Source organism: Salmo salar, chromosome 07 (assembly GCF_965601325.2).
Source record: "Salmo salar chromosome 07, fSalSal1, whole genome shotgun sequence".
NCBI classification, from domain to species: domain Eukaryota; kingdom Metazoa; phylum Chordata; class Actinopteri; order Salmoniformes; family Salmonidae; genus Salmo; species Salmo salar.
The window spans coordinates 49,341,764-49,366,585 of record NC_138297.1 but is presented as its reverse complement, the minus strand read 5'-3'; the positions used below and the strand labels follow the sequence as shown (position 1 = coordinate 49,366,585).

General features: G+C 41.7%; 1 protein-coding gene and 1 long non-coding RNA gene across 2 annotated transcripts; one reads left to right on the top strand and one right to left on the bottom strand.

The window, feature by feature from the left end:
- Positions 1-7,122: 7,122 nt before the first annotated feature.
- On the top strand, positions 7,123-20,554 carry LOC106609368 (pendrin). Its single transcript, XM_014208141.3, has 21 exons — positions 7,123-7,342; positions 9,597-9,749; positions 10,066-10,205; positions 10,497-10,607; positions 10,811-11,007; positions 11,197-11,361; positions 11,649-11,801; positions 12,162-12,244; positions 12,617-12,764; positions 13,347-13,460; positions 13,546-13,623; positions 13,713-13,808; positions 14,050-14,156; positions 14,707-14,776; positions 14,867-14,959; positions 15,073-15,168; positions 15,447-15,698; positions 17,675-17,729; positions 18,072-18,217; positions 18,324-18,407; positions 18,512-20,554. Exons 2-21 carry the CDS (start codon positions 9,610-9,612, stop codon positions 18,533-18,535), a joined length of 2,352 nt encoding a protein of 783 aa, XP_014063616.1. The 5' UTR covers positions 7,123-7,342; positions 9,597-9,609; the 3' UTR covers positions 18,536-20,554.
- LOC123743777 (uncharacterized) lies at positions 13,499-24,239 on the bottom strand. Its single transcript, XR_006770656.2, has 3 exons — positions 22,842-24,239; positions 13,932-19,129; positions 13,499-13,781 (listed from the first exon to the last, which is right to left on the bottom strand). It is a non-coding gene; the product is annotated as an uncharacterized LOC123743777 (long non-coding RNA).
- Between the last annotated feature and the right edge of the window lie 583 nt (positions 24,240-24,822).

Genomic DNA, 24,822 nt, shown 5'->3' with positions numbered 1-24,822 from the left:
ACAGAAATGGCCTTGTTCATGCTCAATATAACAATATTAGATTATTTACACTAAACCATGAAGGACACGTCTTCTATAGCATATAAGCATGTAAACTCACATGGTTCGACTGCTCTGATGTCACGGAAGGACTCATCCAAGGACTGCTGGCTGAAGAAGAGGTCTGGTGCAGCACCTGGGCAAAGAAAAGAGTCTAAACATTCCTATACCGTAAAAGAAAGACCCCAAAAAGTTATGTGTATGTTGTATCTGTTACACATGTATAACTACATAGATAGTAAAAACATGGATATGTGTCACAGTAGTGCAAGGTAACTATATCAACATACTGTGGTCAGTATACATGGTCCAAATGATGTGCTGTTTTTACTTTAAAGATGTTGGGGAAAAGGGAATACAATTCCTACCCAGAAACAGTACCACCGCTGTTGGGAGCCACATTGCCACTGAAAATATGCATGTTTTAGAAAACCTTTTATGGATATATATAAGAAACAAGATGACAGAGAAAATAGATATTGAATGCAAACTGTTATGGAAAAGAAGTCTCTCGTGACAGCCTTAACATTGAGTAGCTGATTTGGTTCTGGGTGCTGAGATTAATGTAAAAGCTATGTAAAATAGCCAGTGGATTTAACTAGGCAAATAGAGTCTGATACTCTTGGAAAGAGTGACTGAAGTGGCTGGATTCAACCTTTCTCTCCCACTTCTGTCCTCCCAATTTTTTGTACAAGTTTTTAGTGTTGTGATGCTTTGAAATATACATATTATTACATAGAATATATTGTTTGGGATAATTTTGACATTTGTCTGTCACCTTTAACAGGAAAACTTGTTTTTTGCTCAAATTCTTCCTCTGAATCCTCAGGAACAAATATTCTGTAATGCCAATATTTGATAAAGTGATACATAATCTGGTGTGTCATTGTAGTGGGACTAAGGCTGATCCCTGATTTATGAGTTCAATTCCACCCTAGCTGGTTAGGGATCAGGCAGAATACAGTGCTCTATGTCATTGATGAAGTGATTAGTGACATGATAAAATGATTGATGGTATGCTGTTGAAATATTATTTGTCAATACATAATCCCTTTACATATGCAGCAACAAAACACATTTTCTGACTTATTTTGTGCTTAATAAATATCCCATTATGAGAGACACTGTGATCCAATCTAGGCATATTTACTAGATAACAATTTTAAAAGAATGCTTTTTGACACCAAAATATCCGTCATGATGTAAGATGTTATACAGTAATAAAGTGCTTGTAATATCCCATTAGTAAAAGTAAAATGAAACATACCTTTTTGGCTCCTCCTCTCTCTCCCCAAAGCTTGTTTGGCTTTGATGAGCAGACAGGTGGAGAAGTATTGTAGCTGGAGTGTTTAGAAAGAGGATCTGATCTCCGCCTTATTTGAACACACCCATGTGTCAGTCAACCTCATCAAGCCTCCTCCCTGTTGTCTTGCTGAAATCAAATCAAATCAAATTGTATTGGCCACATACACATGGTTAGCAGATGTTAATGCGAGTGTAGCGAAATGCTTGTGCTTCTAGTTCCGACCATGCAGTAATATCTAACAAGTAATCTAACAATTTCACAACAACTACTAAGGAATTAATAAGAGTATGTACATATAAATATATGGATGAGCGATGGCCGAACGACATAGGCAAGATGCAGTAGATGGTATAGAGTACAGTATATACATATGAGATGAGTAATGTAGAGTATGTAAACATTATATAAAGTGGCATTGTTTAATGTGGCTAGTGATACATTTATTACATACAAATGTTAATTATTAAAGTGGCTAGAGATTTGAGTCAGTATGTTGGCAGCAGTCACTCAATGTTAGTGATGGCTGTTTAACAGTCTGATGGCCTTGAGATAGAAGCTGTTTTTCAGTCTCTTGGTCCCAGCTTTGATGCACCTGTACTGACCTTGCCTTCTGGATGTTAGCTGGGTGAACAGGCAGTGGCTCGGGTGGTTGTTGTCCTTGATGATCTTTTTGGCCTTCCGGTGACATTGGGTGATGTAGGTGTCATGGAGGGCAGGTAGTTTGCCCCCGGTGATGCGTTGTGCAGTCCGCACTACCCTCTGGAGAGCCTTGATACAGCCCGACAGGATGCTCTTGATTGTGCATCTGTAAAGGTTTGTGAGTGTTTTGGGTGACAAGCCAAATTTCTTCAGCCTCCTGAGGTTGACGAGGCGCTGCTGCACCTTCTTCACCATGCTGTCTGTGTGGGTGGACCATTTTAGTTTTTCCGTTATGTGTACGCCAAGGAACTCCGAGGGACCTCATCTCCTCCCTGTAGGCTGTCTCGTCGTTGTTGGTAATCAAGCCTACCACTGTTGTGTCATCTGCAAACTTGTTGATTGAGTTGGAGGCGTGCATGGCCACACAGTCATGGGTGAGCAGGGAGTACAGGAGAGGGCTGAGAACACACCCTTGTGGGGTCCCAGTGTTGAGGATCAGCGAGGTGGAGATGTTGTTTCCTACCCTCACCACCTGGGGGCAGCCCGTCAGAAAGTCCAGGACCCAATTGCACAGGGCGGGGTCGAGACCCAGGGTCTCGAGCTTAATGACGAGTTTGGAGGGTACTATGGTGTTAAATTCTGAGCTGTAGTCGATGAACAGCATTCTTACATAGGTATTCCTCTTGTCCAGATCCTTCTAGAAGGAGTGGACCCACCAAGAGTGTGTTTATGTCCCAATATGGTAAATCCAACAACCTGAATGGGAGACTCCACTTATTTACATTGAGTAAAGTATATGTAATTTAGCATAGTATGTAATAATATGATGATACATTGTTAATATCACATTTCCTAAAAATGTCCTGAAAGACACAGACATTGATGTTAAATAAATGCACCTAAACGGTTGTCAAAGGATACTGTAAGTCATAAAGTTGACATGATTTGAAATGTAATATTTACATTTATTTAAAATAATGCTTTTTGACACCAAAATATTAGTCATGAAGTACACAAGTTGTTATATTGTAAAGAAAGTACATGTAATATCCCATTAGTAAAAGTACAATTTAACTTCTGGTTGGAATCATCAAATATTCAAATTACAATTCGATATTCTTCTGTTGGCATATGACCAAGACTAGAGTTAATATCACCATGGTGATAGACAACCTGATGTGTATGCTCCTCATTTGATTGGTAAATCAAGGCTTTGCAATCAGGGAAATTATGGGTAAATCTCAGTTGACACGCTCCGGAACTTTGCCAACTAGTAAGTATGTTTTAAACCTCTCGCTTTGGGCTGGATATGTCAATGTGTAGTGCTACAAACAGAAATACTTAACTCAATTATACACAAAATCCCTAGCTTGAAAGTCACTTTTAACTGGAAGCTTTGCAGCGCCAATTTCCCTACATTTTCCCCCACGTGGGCCAGCCCCTAGCAATTCGAGTTCTAGCCAATGAGCTTTAGCCCCTTACCATTTGAGTGACAGCTAGCAAGATGCACATACAGTAGAGCTAGAGAGAGAGAGAGCAATGATGTGGTGCACATACAGTGCCTTCGGAAATGATTCACACCGTTTACTTTTTCCACATTTTGTTACGTTACAGCCTTATTCAAAAATGTATTGAATAAAACAATTTCCTAAGCAATTTTCAGACAATAACCCATAATGACAAAGTGAAAACAGGTTTTTAGACATTTTAGCAAATTTATTACAACCAAAAAACAGAAATACCATATTAAAAGAAGTATTCAGACCCTTTGCTATGAGATACTAAATTGAGCTCAGGTGTATCCTGTTTCCATTGATCATTCTTGAAATGTTTCTACAACTTGATTAGAGTCCACCTGTGGTGGATTAAATTGATTGGACATGATTTGGAAAGGCACACAGCTGTCTATATAAGGTCCCATAGTTGACAGTGCATATCAGAGCAAAAAACAAGCCATGAGGTCGAAGAAATTGTCCGTAGAGCTCCAAGACAGGATTGTGTCGAGGCACAAATCTGGGGAAGGGTACCAACAATTTCTGCAGCATTGAAGGTCCCCAAGAACACCTCCATCATTCTTAAATTGAAGAAATTTGGAACCACCAAGACTCTTCCTAGAGCTAGCCGCCCGGCCAAACTGAGCAATTGGGGGAGAAGGACCTTGGTCAGGGAGGTGACCAAGAACCTGATGGTCACTCTGACAGAGCTCTAGAGTTCCTCTGTGGAGATGGGAGAACCTTCCAGGACAACCATCTCTGCAGCACTCCACCAATTAGGCCTTTACGGTAGAGTAGCCAGATGGAAGCCACTCCTCAGTAAAAGGCACATGACAGCCAGCTTGGTGTTTGACAAAAGGCACCTAAAGACTCTCAGACCATGAGAAACAAGATTCTCTGGTCTGATGAAACCAAGATTGAACTCTTTGGCCTGAATGCCAAGCGTCACGTCTGGAATAAACCTGACGCTATCCCTACGGTGAAGCATGGTGGTGGCAGCATCATGCTGTGGGGATGTTTTTCAGAAGCAGGGACTAGTCAGGATCGAGGAAAAGATGAATGGAGCAAAGTAGAGATCATTGATGAAAACCTGCCCCAGAGCGCTCAGGACCTCAGACTGGGGCGAAGGTTCACCTTCCAACAGGACAACGACCCTAAGGACACAGCCAAGACAACGCAGGAGTGGCTTCAGGACAAGTCTCTGAATGTCCTTGAGTGGCCCAGCCAGAGCCTGGACTTGAACCCGATCGAACATCTCTGGAGAGACCTGAAAATATCTGTGCAGCCACACTCCCCATCCAACCTGACAGAGCTTGAGAGGATCTGCAGAGAAGAATGGGAGAAAATTGAGGCTGTAATCGCTTCCAAAGGTGCATCAACAAAGTACTGAGTAAAGGGTCTGAATACTTATGTAAATGTTATATTTCAGTTTTTTTATTTTTAATAAATTATCAAAAATGTCGAAAAACTGTTTTTGCTTTGTCATTATGGGGTATTGTGTGTAGATTGATGAGAGGGAAAAAACTATTTAATCAAAATGTTAAAGTGTCTGAATACTTTCCGAAGGCACTGTATCTGCATATATTTGACGTAGTACGCAATTTTCGGGGACCACTTTTGGCTCGTGAGCACTACTTTCATAACTCCTGGCTAAAAAGTATACAAAACTATTCTTAACCCTAAATCTGTCTTTCTAGAAAAGGTCTACTATTTATGTGTTTCCTTTGGTGACTGTTGACTAACTTAGCAAGCATGCGTAGCCATTCTCATTTGCCTCCTTAGGCCACGGACGCACATATTGAACAATATGATAACCACATATTACATTACAATCATAACTCAAACCTCAGTGTTACGAGCATCCAGGGAGGTGAATAATGGGGGCCCCAGCCAGACGTGTAGTTATTTTCGGTCTGAATGTTTTTTCCTAGTATTTTAAATCTCCACTAGAGGGAGTTAAAGATCAGAGGTCAGTTGATCAAGACAGAATAATTTGACAGCAGTACTATCCTGTACATGCTACAATAAGAGCATACTGCATAGCATATTGCAGTATTATTACAACTACCCCTGTCTATGCCTTTTGGCTAGAAACATGCTGTTTGAATATATGAGTATCATAGACCTTCCAGTGCTTGGTGGTCTGCATGGAGGAGTCAGAGAGCTACAAGCTGGGTGGGTTGGGAATGATTTAGCGAGTCTCTCACACAACAGCTCCCCTGTGGAGAATGAAGAGTGATAAGCTGCTGTTAATGAAAAAGACCTGGGCTTTCCTGACCGCTACACCTCTCTGTCATAACGTTATGATGTTAAATATTGAATCCTCTTAACCTGCCTGGTAAACCCAACCAGCCAAATATTATCAAATTCATCTTGAAACCTCCCCTCTACACACAGGCACATGGACACACACACACACACACACACACACACACACACACACACACATACACACACACACACACACACACACACACACACACACACACACACACACACACACACACACACACATATTGTCAGGTCTCAGATGTATAGCTAGCTGACTGTAGTAACATGTCAAGGCTTGGCACAAAACAAACCCATTTGATCGTATCAAATCATAGCTTTTTGGCATAGCACAGAATGTCCAGCAAGGTCCGTCACACCTACAATACTGGAAAATTAATGATATTGTTTTCATGATAGGCCTTGAGCCAGTAAAGAAGCTCTGTTCAGTCTGTCCACGGACATGGTCAAGTAACGCTCAGTGTATTCAGTCACACTTTCAGTAATCAGTCACACCTCCATTGGTCAAGAGGAATTCTACACACACACACACACACACACGACAGGATCTACAGTGGGGCTCTGAGAAGTCAACTCTTGTGCTTCTTCCACTGGTACCACTCGGACACACACACCTCCCTCACGTCTCCGCTCCCCAACTCCCCCAGCCCCCATCCTCATAAACCTTACACACACACACACACACACACACACACACACACACACACACACACACACACACACACTCACACACACACACACACACACACACACACACACACACACACACACACACACATACACACACACACACACACACACACACACACACACACACACACACACACACACACACACACACACACACACACACACATAGCAGGGCCAAGCACAATACAAACCCATTTGATCTTATCAAAACAATAGCGTTTGGCAAGTAACTTCTATGACATAGACAAGTTCACTGTGATGATAATTGTATCAATATGTGTAACATAGTCTACACACTGTTTCATGTTCTAGTATTGTAGTGGTGAGGGACCTTACTGAACATTCTGTGCTAAGGACAGGGTCAAATAACGTTCAGTGCATTCAGTCCCACTTTCAGTAATCAGTCACACCTCCACAGGTCAACATGAACTATAGATGCGCACACACACACACACACACACACACACACACACACACACACACACACACACACACACACACACACACACACACACACACACACACACACACACACACACACACACACACACACACAGTGGGGCTCTGTAGATTCTATAGTTCCCTTGTGCTTCCTTCACCGGCAACACTCGGACACACATACCCCTTACCCCTCTGCTCCCCAACTCCCCCCGGCCCCCTCCCTCATATAAGCCTTACACAGACACACACACAAACACACACACAGGGATGAGACTCTAAAAAAGAGAGAGAGAGAGAAGGAGGCTATGACATTGAAGAATTAGTCCTGGACTGTTTGTAAGAGGATGTGTAATGTTTGTGGTCAACTCGTGGGATGTACTTTTGCTATTCACTTTTGAAAAGGAGCAACAATTTGGAATATAGAACAACTACCCAAGGAGATCCAGTAAGTGATTATGACACAATACTTTTGTAGAAGTAGAATGATTTTTTTTTAATGTTTTAATTTGTGACACGTGGATTTGTAAATATTTATGCAACTGTGTGGTCATCCAACAGCAAAACGAACTGGACAAAGATAATGGTCAAATTGTGAACACAGTTCTTCAGACATTATCAGAAAATAATGAAAGTAATAGAAATAAAAATATCCTAAAATGAAACACTGAATTAAAATAGAGTTTATCAAAGAGGGATATCTAAGTTGGTCTGTAGTGCACCTTTTGAAAAGCCCTGTGGTGGTGGCCTTTATATAACAATTACAAAAATATATGCCATTTAGCTGATGTTTTTATTCAAAGTGACTTAGGGGACAAGCCCCGAACTCTGGTTCTGATCCACTGACTCGTAAATATACAGTTAATGAAAGAGAGAGTTTGTTCTTTGTTGAACACAAACTCCATCTTTCACTTGAGCCTCTGGTGTTATATGAAGTGTAGAATATCAGACTCACCCCTACCAGTGTTTTCCTATGTCATAGAAGTGTATCTTATTCACTTGCAGACTAACATGCGCTTTTTCCCCAGATTTTACTCTGGTGTTTTGGATGTATTCTTAGCCTGGCACAGCTATGTCGTTGGTAACCCTGTTCCTTAGTGACAGCTTTGGGGTGAGATCAAGCTAAGGATGCTCTTGGCTATGGTGCCATGCTGAAACATGCAGTACTACTGGGTCAAAAACACAGAGAGAGATCTTATGACCAAAACTTTGTCTAACTGTCCCATTGTAACACTCTGGCGCAATCAAAGACACCATGTATGAAGGAGTTTTCCTCTCAAAGAACCTGAATAACATGACAAGATGTGATCATTTTGGATCATGGATACTATAGCCTAACGTGACAGTGCCTAAACGATAGTACTGTCCTGTTTGTGTATTTGCTGAGGTCACAGACCTTTGACCTTAGAGTAATAGTGGCGATAAGCTCAGACCTCAGACATCAGGTAATGAATTATATTCTATTGACTGTTTTAGAAAGATACAAATCAAATGGCCTCTTAGATAAAAACATGGAGGCTCCCCAGCTGGATCTGACAACTGTTTTTGCTGCAGTCGCTATATCAGGTCCCTACTTTGTTTAATTGTTACTAAACAATTGTGTCATTATAATTCACACTTGATAAGATAAAGCAAACGTTTCACTGGCTGACTATGTGTGCCATTCCCCCAAATATATGGTAATAAGCAGAGAGAAATAAAAGCGAGAACAGCATATACATTCAAACAGGCTTTCTCAATACCATGGAAGTGCCAGGTTTGAATGAATGGGACCGTAAGATCCCTCACATAACGGAGGACAAAACTGAAGAAAAAAATCGGATGAAACTGCTGTTACTCACAATAAAATGACAGCTCTTAAAAAGTCCAGCTCTATCCCATTGTATATCTCTCTGTCACGCAAATCTATATCTCTCTGTCATGCAAATCTATATCTCTCTGTCATGCATATCTATATCTCTCTGTCATGCATATCTATATCTCTCTGTCATGCATATCTATATCTCTCTGTCATGCAAATCTATATCTCTCTGTCATGCAAATCTATATCTCTCTGTCATGCAAATCTATATCTCTCTGTCATGCATATCTATATCTCTCTGTCATGCATATCTATATCTCTCTGTCATGCATATCTATATCTCTCTGTCATGCATATCTATATCTCTCTGTCATGCATATCTATATCTCTCTGTCATGCATATCTATATCTCTCTGTCATGCATATCTATATCTCTCTGTCATGCATATCTATATCTCTCTGTCATGCATATCTATATCTCTCTGTCATGCAAATCTATATCTCTCTGTCATGCAAATCTATATCTCTCTGTCATGCATATCTATATCTCTCTGTCATGCATATCTATATCTCTCTGTCATGCATATCTATATCTCTCTGTCATGCATATCTATATCTCTCTGTCATGCAAATCTATATCTCTCTGTCATGCATATCTATATCTCTCTGTCATGCATATCTATATCTCTCTGTCATGCATATCTATATCTCTCTGTCATGCAAATCTATATCTCTCTGTCATGCATATCTATATCTCTCTGTCATGCATATCTATATCTCTCTGTCATGCATATCTTCAGAAAGTCTTTCTAACTCAAGATGTTTACATTTCATAAAGGAAGCCATTGGTGCTCACTGGTGGTGTTCCATGTAAACATCTCCATCATGTCTGTCTCCTCAGCAGGTGGAGCGGTATGGATGCCCTCCCTCCAGAGAACCTGTACCCATACACTGTGTCCAGACCCATCTACTCCAACCCCACGTTTGAGGAGGACAATGAGAGGCAGGCCCGGGAGGAGAGGACCCTGAGGGAGAGACTCAGCCGCACCTGTGGGTCAGTTTGGACAAGGTTTTAATAGTCTTACTGAAAGGAAGACAGGCAACATTTTGTATGTTTGGTCTGTCTGTCTGTCTGTCTGTCTGTCTGTCTGTCTGTCTGTCTGTCTGTCTGTCTGTCTGTCTGTCTGTCTGTCTGTCTGTCTGTCTGTCTGTCTGTCTGTCTGTCTGTCTGTCTGTCTGTCTGTCTGTCTGTCTGTCTTTCTGTCTCTCTGTCTGTCTCTCTGTCTGTCTGTCTGTCTCTCTGTCTGTGTCTGTATCTATGCTGACTGTAATAATGTTTGACATTAAATATGTGTTTTTTTCCAATGCAGCTGCTCAGGTAGGCAGGCCCTGAAGGTTGTGAAAGGAGTCTTTCCTGTCATTGACTGGCTCTCCAGATACCCAATAAGAGAGTGGCTTCCCAGTGATGTCATCTCTGGTGTTAGCACTGGTCTGGTGTGCAGTTTACAAGGTGTGTCCCAGTTTTCTCTAAACCGACTGTAGTCGGTTTTGATTTTCCAGTGTGACCAAATGGCGTTCTTTCCTCACTACTGTAATCACCCATGGCAAGCTGCTTCGAACCATTTCATGCTTAGACAGTTTTGTTTAGTGCTCTTTGAAGTAACATGCTGTTGAAACTGAAAGTCATCAATCTTGACAGAGTAAACATGTCAGGCTGCAGTTGCCCCTTGTCAATTCTCATATAGACGAGAGAACACTAACACTGCTCATTTCCTGGGGTATATTTCCTTGTGTCTCTCAGGCCTGGCCTATGCCCTGCTTGTGTCCGTGGCTCCAGTCTATGGACTCTACTCTGCCTTCTTCCCCATCCTCACCTACTTCCTGCTGGGCACCTCCAGACACATCTCTGTAGGTAGGGCCCGCCCCTTCACCTGACTGACACCTGGACTGACCATTGACCAATGACTAATGAAGTCATCCATCTCCTGTGATTGGATGTTTAATGAATGAGGCAGAGACTTATCAAGTCATATATGTAACAATGCATTTACAAAGTTGGCATCAATTGCGTGTGCACTTATCAGGTGTCTCCCTTGCCTGTTCTCCACCCCTCAGGTCCCTTCCCTGTCACCTGTCTAATGGTAGGCTCCGTTGTGTTGACCCTCGCCCCCAATGACCACTTCCTGCTTCCTGGGAATGGCACCGGTGTGAATGGAACAAAGGCTGATGGGATTGTGGTGGACGTGGAGGCCATGGAGGCCCAGAGGATCATGGTGGCGTCGTCCATGACTGTGCTGGTCGGGCTGTTCCAGGTAATTATTGAGTTAAAGATTCAGTGCAAAGAGGAAGACATTGATGTTCCACAATGATCTGATATCCTTCTGTTCATATTAATATAAGGTCTTGAGGAACAACTCTGGGCCCTGATAGCCTTTAACTTGGATCCAGAGTCATGTGGTCTACTGTATCTCCATGGTGACCAGGTTTTCCTCCCCATACAGGTGGTAATGGGGCTGCTCCAGGTGGGCTTCCTGGTCCGTTACCTGTCAGACCCCCTGGTGGGCGGCTTCACCACAGCCGCTGCCTTCCACGTCCTCATCTCCCAGCTGAAGATAGTTCTCTCCGTCCCCACTAACAACCACAGTGGCTGCTTCTCCATCCTCTACGTGAGGGTCTCATACTCTAATACACACTGTAGAAGGACATCTGTCTAGATCCCTTTTGATAGGCTGTTAGTGTCGGAGAATTAATTCAGAAAAAAAAAGGCTAGAATTTTCTTTCCATTAAATAACACATGGTTATTGTCAAAATAACAACAAAAGAGATTTCTATTTAGTGGTCGTTCTATCCAACTAGGTTCATTTGAAGGCCTACTTTGCATTACACAAAATGCACATCTCATGGATAGAGTCAGACATAAAGATCACCAAATATGACCAATTCTTCTGTTTAGACGCTCATCGACGTGTTTACCAACATCAGACAGACCAACAGAGCTGACCTGGTGGCTGGGCTGCTCACCATTGTCATCGTCATGGCTGTAAAAGAGGTCAACGCCAAATTCCGGCACAAGATTCCCGTCCCCATCCCCATCGAAGTGATTGTGGTAGGAAATGGAATGGCTCACGGTCAATATTTTACTGTTTTGAAATGATAACGATCAGTGTTTGAGATTCTATGAAATGCAGAATATCCAAACATGTAATAGGGTCTACGGAGAATTCTGAGGATATTATGGGCTACTATTAATGGGGTGTTTTTAGAACTTCTCCACGAAGTTACATCATCCTACGTGATAAAAGAACTATAACCTAAAGATGAAATGACTGTATATGGATCTACTGTGTCCCATATGTGTGTGTTACATGTGTGATGCATGTTTAAGTCTACAGTAACTCATCATCTCTCACCTCTCCTGTGTCCAACTGTCTCTATCTCCACCCCAATCCACCCCCCTCTCTCCCAGACCGTGGTTGCCGCTGGGATCTCCTACGCCACGGAGCTGGAGTCGCGCTACGGCGCCAGCATTGTGCACAGCATCCCCAGGGGGTGAGAGCCCTTCCTGTGGCACTTCCTGTTTCCTGTCCCCAAAGCAGAGGATGTTCTGGACGTTTTTTTTTTACAGACTTAGCATCGTATGGTCCTCCTCGTTAAGTCATTCAGCAGGCGCTGTCCAAACCAGACTGCCTTGGCTTGTAGTGTTACCATCAGAGTATTAACAAATTATTCCAACAATAATATCAACAAATGGCATGGAGAAACGTTCCCAACAATACCAAACATAATTTGAAAGACTATTTAAATAACAATATGAGTTAAATTCAGTTAAATTGGATACTGTACACTTCCTAAATCGAACACAATATCAAAACTGTAAAAAATAAGTTTCCCAATGTAACTTGTGAGGTGTTTGTCCAGCAGGTTTGCTCCAGCTCAGCCTCCCAACATAGAGCTGCTGTGGAACATTCTGGGCTCTAGTTTCTCTACAGCGGTAGTGGGCTATGCAGTGGCTGTCTCTGTGGCCAAGGTCTACGCTGCAAAACATGACTACACCATCGATGGCAATCAGGTGTGTGTGTGTGTGTGTGTGTGTGTGTGTGTGTGTGTGTGTGTGTGTGTGTGTGTGTGTGTGTGTGTGTGTGTGTGTGTGTGTGTGTGGTACATTCCAAACTTCCTGCCAATCATGTTCTTTCCCTAAGCAGAATTTCTCTCACGCTGTGGGAGTCGACCTGTGATGTGAGAGTGTCAATAACCAAGAGTTTAATATGACCTTCCTAACGTCTCTCTGAAACAATGTGAGCATTGTGGCCAAAATCTATTTTGGAGACACTCCACACAGACACACACATAGTCAGGACACCACTAAAACACTGTGTTAGTTTTGATAGTAAGTATCACTTAAATGCTTCATTCAATGGGTTTACAGTAACTCAACACTCCCTACTAAAACCGGATTTGTATATTGCAAATTGGCACCAATGCAAATGTTTTCTAAATCAGGCCCTAGTCTCTATGACATCACAGCAGAGCACAGGTACAGTATGTTCAAGAACAACATTTGCAGATTGACTGGTTTCTCAGCTGTAACGTGTGTGATGCCCCATGTGTCATTTGCAGTAGATTGACCAGGCCCTCTCCCTGTGTTTCCTAGGAGCTGATAGCGTTCGGGTTCAGCAATGTCTTCTGTGGCTGCTTCTCCAGCTTTGTGGCAAGCACTGCACTGTCCCGCACCGCTGTACAGGAGAGCACCGGTGGCAAGAGTCAGGTACACTATACAGTACTTATAGGCAAGAAAAACACACACACACAATAACAGGGTGCCGTTACAAATGTGTGTACTACTCCTACAGATGGCTGGTATAATCTCAGCTGTGATGGTAATGATTGTGATCCTGGCTCTGGGGCACCTCTTGGAACCCCTGCAGAAGGTGAGGAAAGGGATCAATGATAATGCGGAGTGTGAAATGGGATTGGTGTAGACTAACACAACTGATCCAGCTCTGTATTGGTCCCACAGTCAGTGCTGGCAGCCATCGTCATCGCCAACCTGAAGGGAATGTTCATGCAGGTGACAGAGGTGCCCACACTGTGGAGACAGAACAGAGCAGACTGTGTGAGTAACACTGTAGAGCACCATCCACATTCAATCCCCTGAAGAACTGTAGATGACATGAAAGCATGATCAACTTGGTGTACATGGAATAACTGTTCATGTAATCACTGGCAGTAAAGATACCTTAGAGTGTATTGATGTCACCCAATCCACTGTATTTCACTTCAATGTAACAATTGTACTAGGACTTTCTCTGCTGGATCTCATCAAAAGTTAAAGCTGAAACTTGTTCTTTTCCCAGTTCATCTGGCTAGCGACCTGCCTGGCTTCTGTGGTGTTGGGACTGGACGTGGGACTGCTGGCTGGCCTGGTGTTTGAGATGGGAACTGTGGTGGTCAGGACACAGTTGTGAGTGACACATAACACCTGTAGCACGTAACACTACATAGTACCAATCACATACATTACTAGATGCATTTTGTGAAGGCCTAGATTAGATGTCATATTTTGATGTAGATATTGTTGTGTACACTACAGTATTTACCCTGTATTATAAATCCATTAACCCTGAATCAGAGGAAGATCAAAAGATATCCCTGGCTCGCGTGTTTGACCATGTGCTCTTCACCGCTGTGTAGATAGTCTATAAACATCAGTCGGCGAGATTATGAGTAACACTGAGCAGGCCTCTTCTGTAATCAAAGGCTATTAGGATGGCTTTGAAGTCTTCAGCTCGTGTCATTAGAAATATCAACTTTCCCAAACCCACTGATGTATAACATAAAACAAATAAGCATTACAAATAACTGCAAAGACATTATAGGATTCATATGCTTGATGTGTCCTAGTTTAAACTGTCATTATTTATATTGTCTGTCTACAAAATAGAAATGACTAGGATGGCACTAAGAAAAATATATTTTATTTCTAAAAAATATATTTTCCTCTTCATTCATAGTCCTGCATGCTCTACACTTGGAAACATACCCGGCACAAACATATACAGGAACATGAAAGACTACAAGAATGTAAGACATCTGATATGTTTCAACTCTAATTAATATATACCAGAAATGGATGCCAGAAATAAATGCAATAATTAGGCCTTCCTCTTTCAGATTGCAGAAGTTCCCGGAATTAAGATTTTTAAGTGCAATGCTCCCATCTACTTTGCCAACATTGACTACTTCAAAGAGCGATTGAGAGCCACGGTGATTGAGCTCATTATATTTCCCCTTGGCATTGTATAGATTGTGGATAGGCCTTATCACTCTACAAGCAGGCAAGATGAAAGTTTGTTGTGCATTTGACCTTTGACATGCAGGTGGGGTTTGACTCTGTCAGAGTGTTCAAGAAGAGGAATAAGGCCCTCAAGAAGATTCACAAACTCATAAAGAAAGGGAAACTGAGGGCGACAGAGGTACGATACAGTCTGGTTACTGATAACGTTAATCTGTTCAGCTCAGAATCTTTTCAAACAGGGAATTTCCATCTTCAGTCTCCTTTCAATCCTTTACACTCATTTAGTTTTGCTCTGTAATGTGAGCTCCAGTACCTGGTAACCAGTTAGGATTTTATGACTGGTTGTGGAACTACATTTGACTGATTGATTGATTGATTGATTGATTGATTGATTGATTGATTGATTGATTGATTGATTGATTGATTGATTGATTGATTGAACCTCCGTTCCCCCAGACCGGGGAGGTGGTATCCGAGGTCTCCCTGGGTGTCGACAACAAGGGTTTTGAGAGCGAGCGGGACAGTGGACGGGAGTCCGGGCAGGTGGAGGACGGGGATTGGCCTGTGCCAGAGGTGGAGGTCCATGTGGATTGGGCCATGGAGCTGCCAGTCAGGGTGTCGGTACCTAAGGTCCAGATCCACAGCCTGGTATTGGACTTTTCAGCCGTGTCCTTCCTAGACGTGGTGGCCGTCAAGTCCCTCAGACTGGTAGGTCGGACTCTACTACTGGTACCATCCATATAATATTCTACAGAATAGATTTTACAGACTACCGTTCATTCAAAGACAAAAGATCCCTTACTACAGTGTTATAGTGAGTCATCTTTCTGACATCATTTGAGCTAGTGATCTACTGTATGACGAGGCATCATGTCACAGCTTATACACAGTGCCCCAGCTCATGACAGTGCACAAATGACACAACTAAAGGAACAAATACCCTCTGTATGGTTCAGTGGAGGTCGGTGATGTTTAAGATGAGGGAGGACGATTTTTTATGAACATGGCCTTATTACTATCACAGCATATTGGATGATTGTCATTCATATTCCATTCACCCAGCTCAATGTAACAGCGATAGGTTTAGGCTACTACATGATATAAAACTTTTCCCTATACCCATCAGGACAGTTTACAACACCGATCGAGAGAAAAATAAGAATAATCAAGGTGACAGACAATGACACATTCAATACTGCATCGCACAATCTTGTATGCATCTAGCTGATTTAGGATGTAATCATTAGTCAAACAGTTGCAAATTAGAGTTTCTTTTGGACAAATTCAGGTATGTTTATCCCTGTTTCGTTACGTTTGCTTCCGTTTAAGACACGTTTTTTCAACAGAATCGGTGGAATGAATACAGCCCTGATCACACGCAAAAACAGTTCACTTTCATAGCAGTCGCATACAAACAGCATGATCATTTTGCCCGTTGTATTAATCCTTTTCGCATCTACGCGCCCCCCTTCTCACACCTTTTCCCTTCGCTTGTGGACTTCAGTGCACAACACATCAGCTATCTGTGACCAGGCAAAAAAAACTTTCCAAGCCAAATCTTCATATCATAACCGCTAAAAGTTACACACAGTCTACATCATTGTCACCATATTAGCAAAGGTCATAGTCAACATAGCTACTAGAACTAACGTGTTAGTAAACCCGCTACAATCATGAACTACAGTGTACAGTCAGCAAGCAGTTTAGCAGTTACACTGGCAGGCCCCGGTGGCAATACATTTATAAAACCAAAAGCTTACCTTGACTTGGAAGAGTTCCAGTGTTTGATAGATATAGCCAGCTAGCTAACATAGCATCCCTCTCTGTTTGAGCCAAGTGTTTGATTAGGCTAAACTAGCTAGCTGCATTCGCCAGCTAAGTCAAAGTTTAAAAAAATACAACAAAGTATTGCTATCACTCTCTCTCTCTTGCTTCTCCTTCATCTTTAAACAAATTCATTTGTTCAAAACTGTTCAACTATTGTCTTTCTCTCTCTTTGAGTCTACTCTTTGAATCAACCACATTGTATGCACTGCAGTGCTAGATCGCTGTAGCGTATGCTTTCAGTACTAGATTCACTCTCTGATCCTTTGAATGGGTGGACAACATGTCATTTCATGCTTCAAGAGCTCTGATAGTTGTCATAATCACCAGAAGTTGTCATAATCATAGCCACGGGAAGTAGTTTGGGGGTAGGGGTGCTGGACATTTTTATTTAAATATATTTTTTAATTCTGATTTTTCAGGGGGTGCTGCAGCATCCTCAGCACCCCTGCTTCATGATTACTGTGAGCCTTCAACATTTTGTATTGAAGTCTAGCTGTCTTCAGGCTACGCCGTGGTGCTACCCTACAGAGGGCTGTGGATGCTACTGTAGACCTTCATTGCAAAACAGTGTGTTTTAATCAATTATTTGGTGACGTGAATATATTTAGTATAGTTTTATGTAAAAATGCAAACATTTTTATGAAATTCACTGAGGAGGGTGGTCCTCCCTGGTTCAACAACCTCAGAATACTACTTTAAATAATGCCCTGTGGCTGTTTTGTTTACTGTAGCAATCTCAGGGCGCAGGAATGTGCTTGTGTGTTTAGAGGGTTTGTGTGTTTAGTGATATCAGAGCTTAACCCTGTGAGATAAATGACATGGTGTCACACTAATCTATCCCCCTCTGTCCTCTACAGGTCATTAAAGAGTTCCTACGCATTGGAGTCAATGTCTACATCGCAGGCTGTGACGGTACGGTTTGGGATGAAAAAATACAGTATATGTCCCTATTTAATGTCTTGAGCATAGTAAGCAGTGTTATCGGGACAGTGCTATTACTTTCTTACAAAGAATTCTGCTGTAAAATGTTTGTTCAATGCTGCCAAGTGGATTAGAATGAACTAAAAGCAGATTGTACTATCAAATTGTCCATGTCATAATAATGGTTGTGTTTTGTTGGCCTGCTTGGAGGTTCACATTCTGATAACTGGTGGTGTCTGTGCCAGTCTGTTTCAGCACTGGACAGCCCCTGCCTTCTGCATTGGGTTCTTTGCTGTTGTTATTGGTCTCTCTAACTGGCATCTAACACTCCAGATGAAATTGTATGGAAAATGGAAGCCTTGGCCTTCTTCGACGAGGAGGTCATACGAGATCTCCTCTTTCTCTCTGTCCACGATGCCATCCTCTTCATCAAACTGGAGACAGCCAATGGGAGCATGCAGGATGCCATGGTTGAGGGGGTGAGGGACCCGGAAATCTGTGGTTTATTCTCTGATTTTAATTGATGCTCAAACAACTGACTAAAGACTGTATTAACCTTGCTATCTTGTCTTTGCCTGTGCCCAGCTTTCTCTAATGCAGGACTGCAAGGAGCCACCGCCTTTCACTGATGAAGAGGACCTGATTGAGACCTATGACAACCAGCATAGAGTGAGAACTATTTTCATCATTCCATTCTCTTCTTTTGTCAATCGCATCAGAATGTTTGACAGCCATAATTTTGTCCATTATTCATCCAAGTCTCTCATCCATAGGCAATCCATGGACTCTCCAACTAACACAGAAACGCAGAAGAGCTGACCGTGTATCTGTGTTCTCTGTGAACGGAGGATCAACCGGTATACATTACTTTCCATAAGGTACCACGGTCAAATCAGGGGACACTGACGATGGATTTTCCCCAGACTACTGCTCAAACTCAGGGGAAGCTACACTTAGCCATCTGAGTGTAACGTTGGACTTTGGAGTGGACTAAGAGGGTGATCTGAGGCAGCCGATCATTGATATCTCTCTTTAACAACCGTAAATTGTCTTAATTATATCAATGAATAATAAACTCATTTAGATGTATATATTTATATTATTGTAAACTCTCTGCTGTGTCAAGGCCCTTCTCTTTCACAAGTGTAATAATATCAATAGGGATGAAGTACAACAGGAGTTAGGCATGTCCTTTTCCTTGGGCGCATTTCGACAACAGGACCATTGTTTGTGTTTGTGTCGAGGGCTTTCGGAAGAACAAACGCATAAATACAGAAGTCCTGGTCATCCGTGCAGTTGCAGTTGATCTGTGTTATAAACACTCAGTTTCCTCCCTCCCGAGATGGGCACTCCCATGGGGCGGAAGGGACATCGGAGGACCTCGGCTGAACCTGGAAGAGGGAAGAAGAGACACTTCTGTTTTATTTGTGGCCTACTTAGTTAACAAGAGAAACGAGTGGTACTACTTCCCAAATCCCGTCACAGACTTTTTCTCCTAGACCCATCCACTGCACAGGAAGTGATATCATACAGGAAGAGTTGAAGTGTGTGTAAACAACGATTGTCTATTATATTGACAAGATATTAGAGTGACTGCTCTAACGATGGAAATACATGTCCTCAAAGATGGAAGGCAGGCGGAAGGTGGCGAGATCAGGTGAGACCATTCTAGCCAATGAGAGGGTAGATACATGTGTGAACAACAGGCCATAGAGATAGATAGCGGACTCATCTTTGTATCGGTGCAATCATAATGTCTGTACCAGCATGGGCAGCGCCATTGAAGCTATCTCCATTTTAAAGTTTTTTTTATTCATTAGCTGATTTCTCCCAACTCATTGCCTGATGACTCAATCTGAATTCTTCCGCTGCTCTATCATTTGCTACATACTTCAGTCTGAGACTGCCATCATTGAAGTTGTTTGCGGTGATGTCAAAATGAGGGGTGTTTTACAAAACAAAGTCATCAGCGATTAGAACATCTCTAAGCAAGAGGAGTATCAAAGCCAATGACGAATTTTCAAACACCGCTTTACCCACGTGTGTTCTGGCTCTGGGCCAACCCATCGGATTTTGGGACCAATCAGATGGTCTAAAACGGATTTCCATTTTAGAAATTGTCGGGGAGTTACTTAGATCCAGACTCATTGCAGAGAAGAAAATAACACCTGCGGGCGTGGAGTAAGCGTTTGGCTGGAGCAAGGAGTTTGGGTATCCAGGCAACCCAACTCGTAGGAATCCCCACCCAGTTGATTAGTGTAAAATGGTGAAAGCCCTCAATGGCAATGTCCATGCTAAAATGAGTTATATCCATGATGAGTCTATCTATCTCTGACAACAGGCACAACTCCGATATAAAGTTGTTCTTGCGTAACTTGCATTCTAACCATTATGAAACTTCTATTCGATCAAATAAGCCGCACATAACAAATTATCAATTCCATTTTTTGTTGACCAAATTTGATACAAAAATTCCTCACTTCGTTGGCTTATTTTTATGGACAGATTTTGGGCAGAGTAAAACCTTTCGCTTTTTCCTCTTCCTCTCTGGTTTAAAGGGTTTTGGTTGGTTGTTTTTTATTAAGGCCATTACGAGATGAATGAGGCAACGTTGCGTTCTCAGCCATCAACTCTACAATAAAAGGCAGACTAGACTGTTGTAAAAAATGTGTACTAGCAATACCAAGAGCAGAATGTAAAGTTGTTTTTCTTTTAATCCTGTCTAAATATGGACTGCAAGCATTTCTGCTGGCTTTGAAGAGATTTTTGTAATATTTCTGGATGTTATTGTACAATTAAAGCTTTGTGGAATATTACATTTAGTGTCATATTTCCTTTCCCAGTCAATCAAAATATCCTTTTCTGCCTCTGGCCATGTGCGAGGTATGAGTTGTTTGTGCAGACTACGGCCCTAGCTTTCCCCTGATGTTCCTGTGTGGGTTACTGTGAAGTAAGCTTGATAGTGTCGTGTTACTAATTGTAGGAATTGTGTAAAGGCATTTATCACCGTATGTACACATTCCATTTACACACACACACACACACACACACACACACACACACACACACACACACACACACACACACACACACACACACACACACACACACACGCACACACACACACACACACACACACACACACATGGCATTCATTCTTCAACATATTGGACTACAGTGGCTGGGTGAGTCTGAACATAACTTTCTATGTATCTCAAATAAGATATATTCAACACTTGTTTTTAAGAGTTATATTTCATTTTATAACTTGGGGAAGTACAGTCTTACTAGATGGGAGAGGCAAGAACTTGTACAGTGGGTTGAGTAGTGTAAAGCAAGCTTTAAAAATAAGTATTGCTTTCCGTTCAGTCACTAACCTAGTCACTAATGTAAGACTCACACACACCTTTTTATCAGATTCAGCCTATTTCAGTGAGCAACTTCCTCACTATTTGACTGCTGCATCTATTCAGATCAAGGTGTTCTATCTATAAGCAGGTTACTGTCTCAGTATGTACAGGTTGCTCCATTCTTAATGATTTTGAAACAATAGCCGCATTTATACCTGGTTCTAGCTTGGGTCCTTTGTCCTGATCTTATCCACGTTCTGTTTGTGCCCACATTTTGTAGACAGATGTAGAAAATCAAAAGACACATTGTGATCTGATTGTGATCATGTCATCCTGTCCACCTCTGGTAGTCAGACACACATTGTGCCTGGGTATCTTACAAGTGTAGACAGATCTGGAAAGAGAAACAATTTCTATCATCCTTATTTCCACCCTATAAAATCATTGACAGGTGGCACCATTGGCTGATTACATCAATATGTGTCCAACAATAAATAAATGAATAACATTTTGAAAGAATAGCTGTGAAATCATTTACGTAAAGGATGGAAAGGGACTAGAAAATGTGGTCACAATGCAGACACAGTGGACAGATAACAGACACATTTCTGGAAATATGGGCACAATCAGAATGTAGACAAGATCAGTACAAAGGACTCATGTCAGTGCCAGGTATCAATGGGGCTTTGAGCATCTATCACCTGATCTGCTTTCATAGCATCATGATGAAAATTATATTATCAGTAATTCATATTTGACAGCATCTGTAAACTTTATAAACCATGTTTTGAGTTTAAATAATTCTGTCGTGAAGATGGGCTTATTGTGTTCTAATCTCCACCGGTGGTTGTGACTGTAGATATTTATTACTTGGGTTTAAAGTCTACGTTGTAAAAACACCCTTAAAAGTCTTCAGCTCATTCTAGTCGGCGCTATAGTTGCTAGGATTCTCCCATATGGAACCTGTTCCTGTGGACAAACTGACATACATAGTTTTTTTCGCTGAGATTCTCTCCCAAGCACAAATGTTTATCATCACATTGTAAAAGGTTCTCAGTTTTCTCTGCTGAAGACTACCGTACTGTTTATTGGTTGTTCTATAGTTATTATTATATATGAGCTAGGCCATGCCAAGCTCATATCAGGAGTGATTCATTGATTTAAAGATTTACGGACTATTTGAAAACTCACTAAATGATACATGGAAAAGTACGTAGGTTATGTTCATTCATATATGAGACATGTTTATTTATTGTACTATTGTACAAATCAAATCAAATCCAAATCAAATTGTATCGGTCACATACACATGGTTAGCATATGTTAATGCGAGTGTAGCGTAATGCTTGTGCTTCTAGTTTCAACAGTGAAGTAATAGGTAGCAAGTAATCTTACAATTTCACAACTACCTTATACACACAAGTGTAAAGGGATGAATAAGAATATGTACATATAAATATATGGATGGCCGTGCGGCACAGGCAAGATGCAGTAGATGGTATAGAGTACTGCATATACATATGAGATGAGTAATGTAGGGTATGTAATCATTAAATAAAGTGGCATTGTTTAAAGTGACTAGCGATACATTTATTACATCCAATTATTATTAAAGTGGCTAGAGATTTGAGTCAGTATGTTGGCAGCAGCCACTCAATGTTAGTGATGGATGTTTAACAGTCTGATGGCCTTGAGATAGAAGCTGTTTTTCAGTCTCTCGGTCCCAGCTTTGATGCACCTGTACTGACCTCACCTTCTGGATGATAGCGGGGTGAACAGGCAGTGGCTCGGGTGGTTGTTGTCCTTGAGGATCTTTTTGGCCTTCCTGTGACATCGGCTGATGTAGGTGTCCTGGAGGGCAGGTAGTTTGCCCCCGGTGATGCGTTGTGCAGACCGCACTACCCTCTGGAGAGCCTTACGGTTGTGAGCAGAGCAGTTGCCGTACCAGGCGGTGAAACAGCCCGACAGGATGCCCTCGATTGTGCATCTGTAAAAGTTTGTGTTTTCGGAGACAAGCCAAATTTCTTCAGCCTCCTGAGGTTGAAGAGGCGCTGTTGCTCCTTCTTCACCACACTGTCTGTGTGGGTGGACCATTTCAGTTTGTCCGTGATGTGTATGCCAAGGAACTTAAAACTTTCCACCTTCTCCAGAAGTCAATTGTATTCACATTTGACGAATCAACAATAATTGTACTTTTAAATGACTTATTTACTTACTTACTTACAAAAACCTACACACAAAAACCTAAAACGCAAACAGACCATCACAAACAGTTATTAAACAGTTATATTAGTAATTCTTCACATAACTCAATCACATACCTCAATCACATCACTGTCAAAATAGGTCACAACCAAGTCACTCAGCTCACCTTGCTCTGTGAGAGACTTATCTTTTCCTTAATCTGCCTTTATGAGTGGAAATGGCAGGAGTAGGGAGTCAGTGGAAACTATTTGTCCTTGGAGTCGTTAACGGAGCGATCCAGCCTTTATCAGCCATTAGAAATCTGACAGCACACATGTTAAAGCCTTGGAGAACAAAGGTCTGGTCTATAACAAACAGAACAAAATTGCATGACGAGGCAGTAACAATTAATCATGTTAATATGAGGATGTGCTTCTTTTGATTTAGGAAACGCTATCTTGATTAAATATTTTTTTTAAACAGATGCAGGTTAGCGTTTTTTTGTCATGAATCTTGTTCTGGAGGCACTAGTGGTCACTAGCTGGCACAGTCGCAAAATCATCAAATCAGATTTGAAACCTAACCATAACCTTAACCCTAACCTTAAACACACTACTAACAGTAACGCCTAACAGTAACCTTAAATTAAGACCAAAAAGTACATTTTTGTTTTCATGGATTTTTATAATATAGACAATTTTGACTTTGCAGCTGGCCCATCTAGAGGAAATCGCTCAGTTCTGCCTCCAGGGCAAGATTCATGACATTAAACGTCAACCTGCGAAACATACACCCCAATTAGGTTTCTTCGTGTACTGTAAGTAATAAATATACAATAAAAACAGAGAATAAAGTAACCTTCCCCTACACACACATAAACATACTGTACACACACACGCACAGACACACACACACACACACCTATGAGGTCATTCCCACAGACATGCTATTTTCGCTTGACTGGAAGGCAGCATTGAAAGCCAACAAAAACATGTACTATTTTACAGTAATAAAACTGTGATGATAACATAAAGCAGAGATACCTGTAGCTTATCAACTGGTCACACAACAACATCTGGGTCAAGGCAATATGTTTTCATAGAGAGGGAAAATTCAGTTTGATCTGGTCCATCATTTATGCTGCAGGGTTCCCCAAAAGGCGGCCGGCGTGCCATATTCGGCCCGCCTGTGGTTAGGAAATCTGTTCCCAAGTATCCCCACACATAAATAGAGAGGCATTTGTGATCGTATCCCAATGTAATCAAGGTTTGAAATTATTCTGTTTTTGTCAAATACTATATCTGTTTGGGCTTCTTTGGGTAAATTTGCAGTGTACAAATTATTTATGACTATGTTCCGGCCCCCCGACCATTCACTCAAGAATAAATTGTCCTGTGTTTAAATGTAATTAAGGACCCCTGATTTATGGTGTATATATATAGGCTGTAAATAGGTATGCTGTAGGGCTTTGTATGACACAAGGGGTCAGCATGTACTATAGGTATGATGAAATTGGGTCATAACAGGGGGGATAAAACAACTACTATTAT

Excerpts from the sequence above, each read along its gene's own strand:
- LOC106609368 (XM_014208141.3), top strand. The coding sequence starts at position 9,610 with ATGGATGCCCTCCCTCCAGAGAACCTGTACCCATACACTGTGTCCAGA. Across the intron at positions 12,245-12,616 it reads GTGCACAGCATCCCCAGGGG|GTTTGCTCCAGCTCAGCCTC; the intron begins GTGAGAGCCCTT and ends TTTGTCCAGCAG. Across the intron at positions 18,408-18,511 it reads CCTATGACAACCAGCATAGA|GCAATCCATGGACTCTCCAA; the intron begins GTGAGAACTATT and ends TCTCATCCATAG.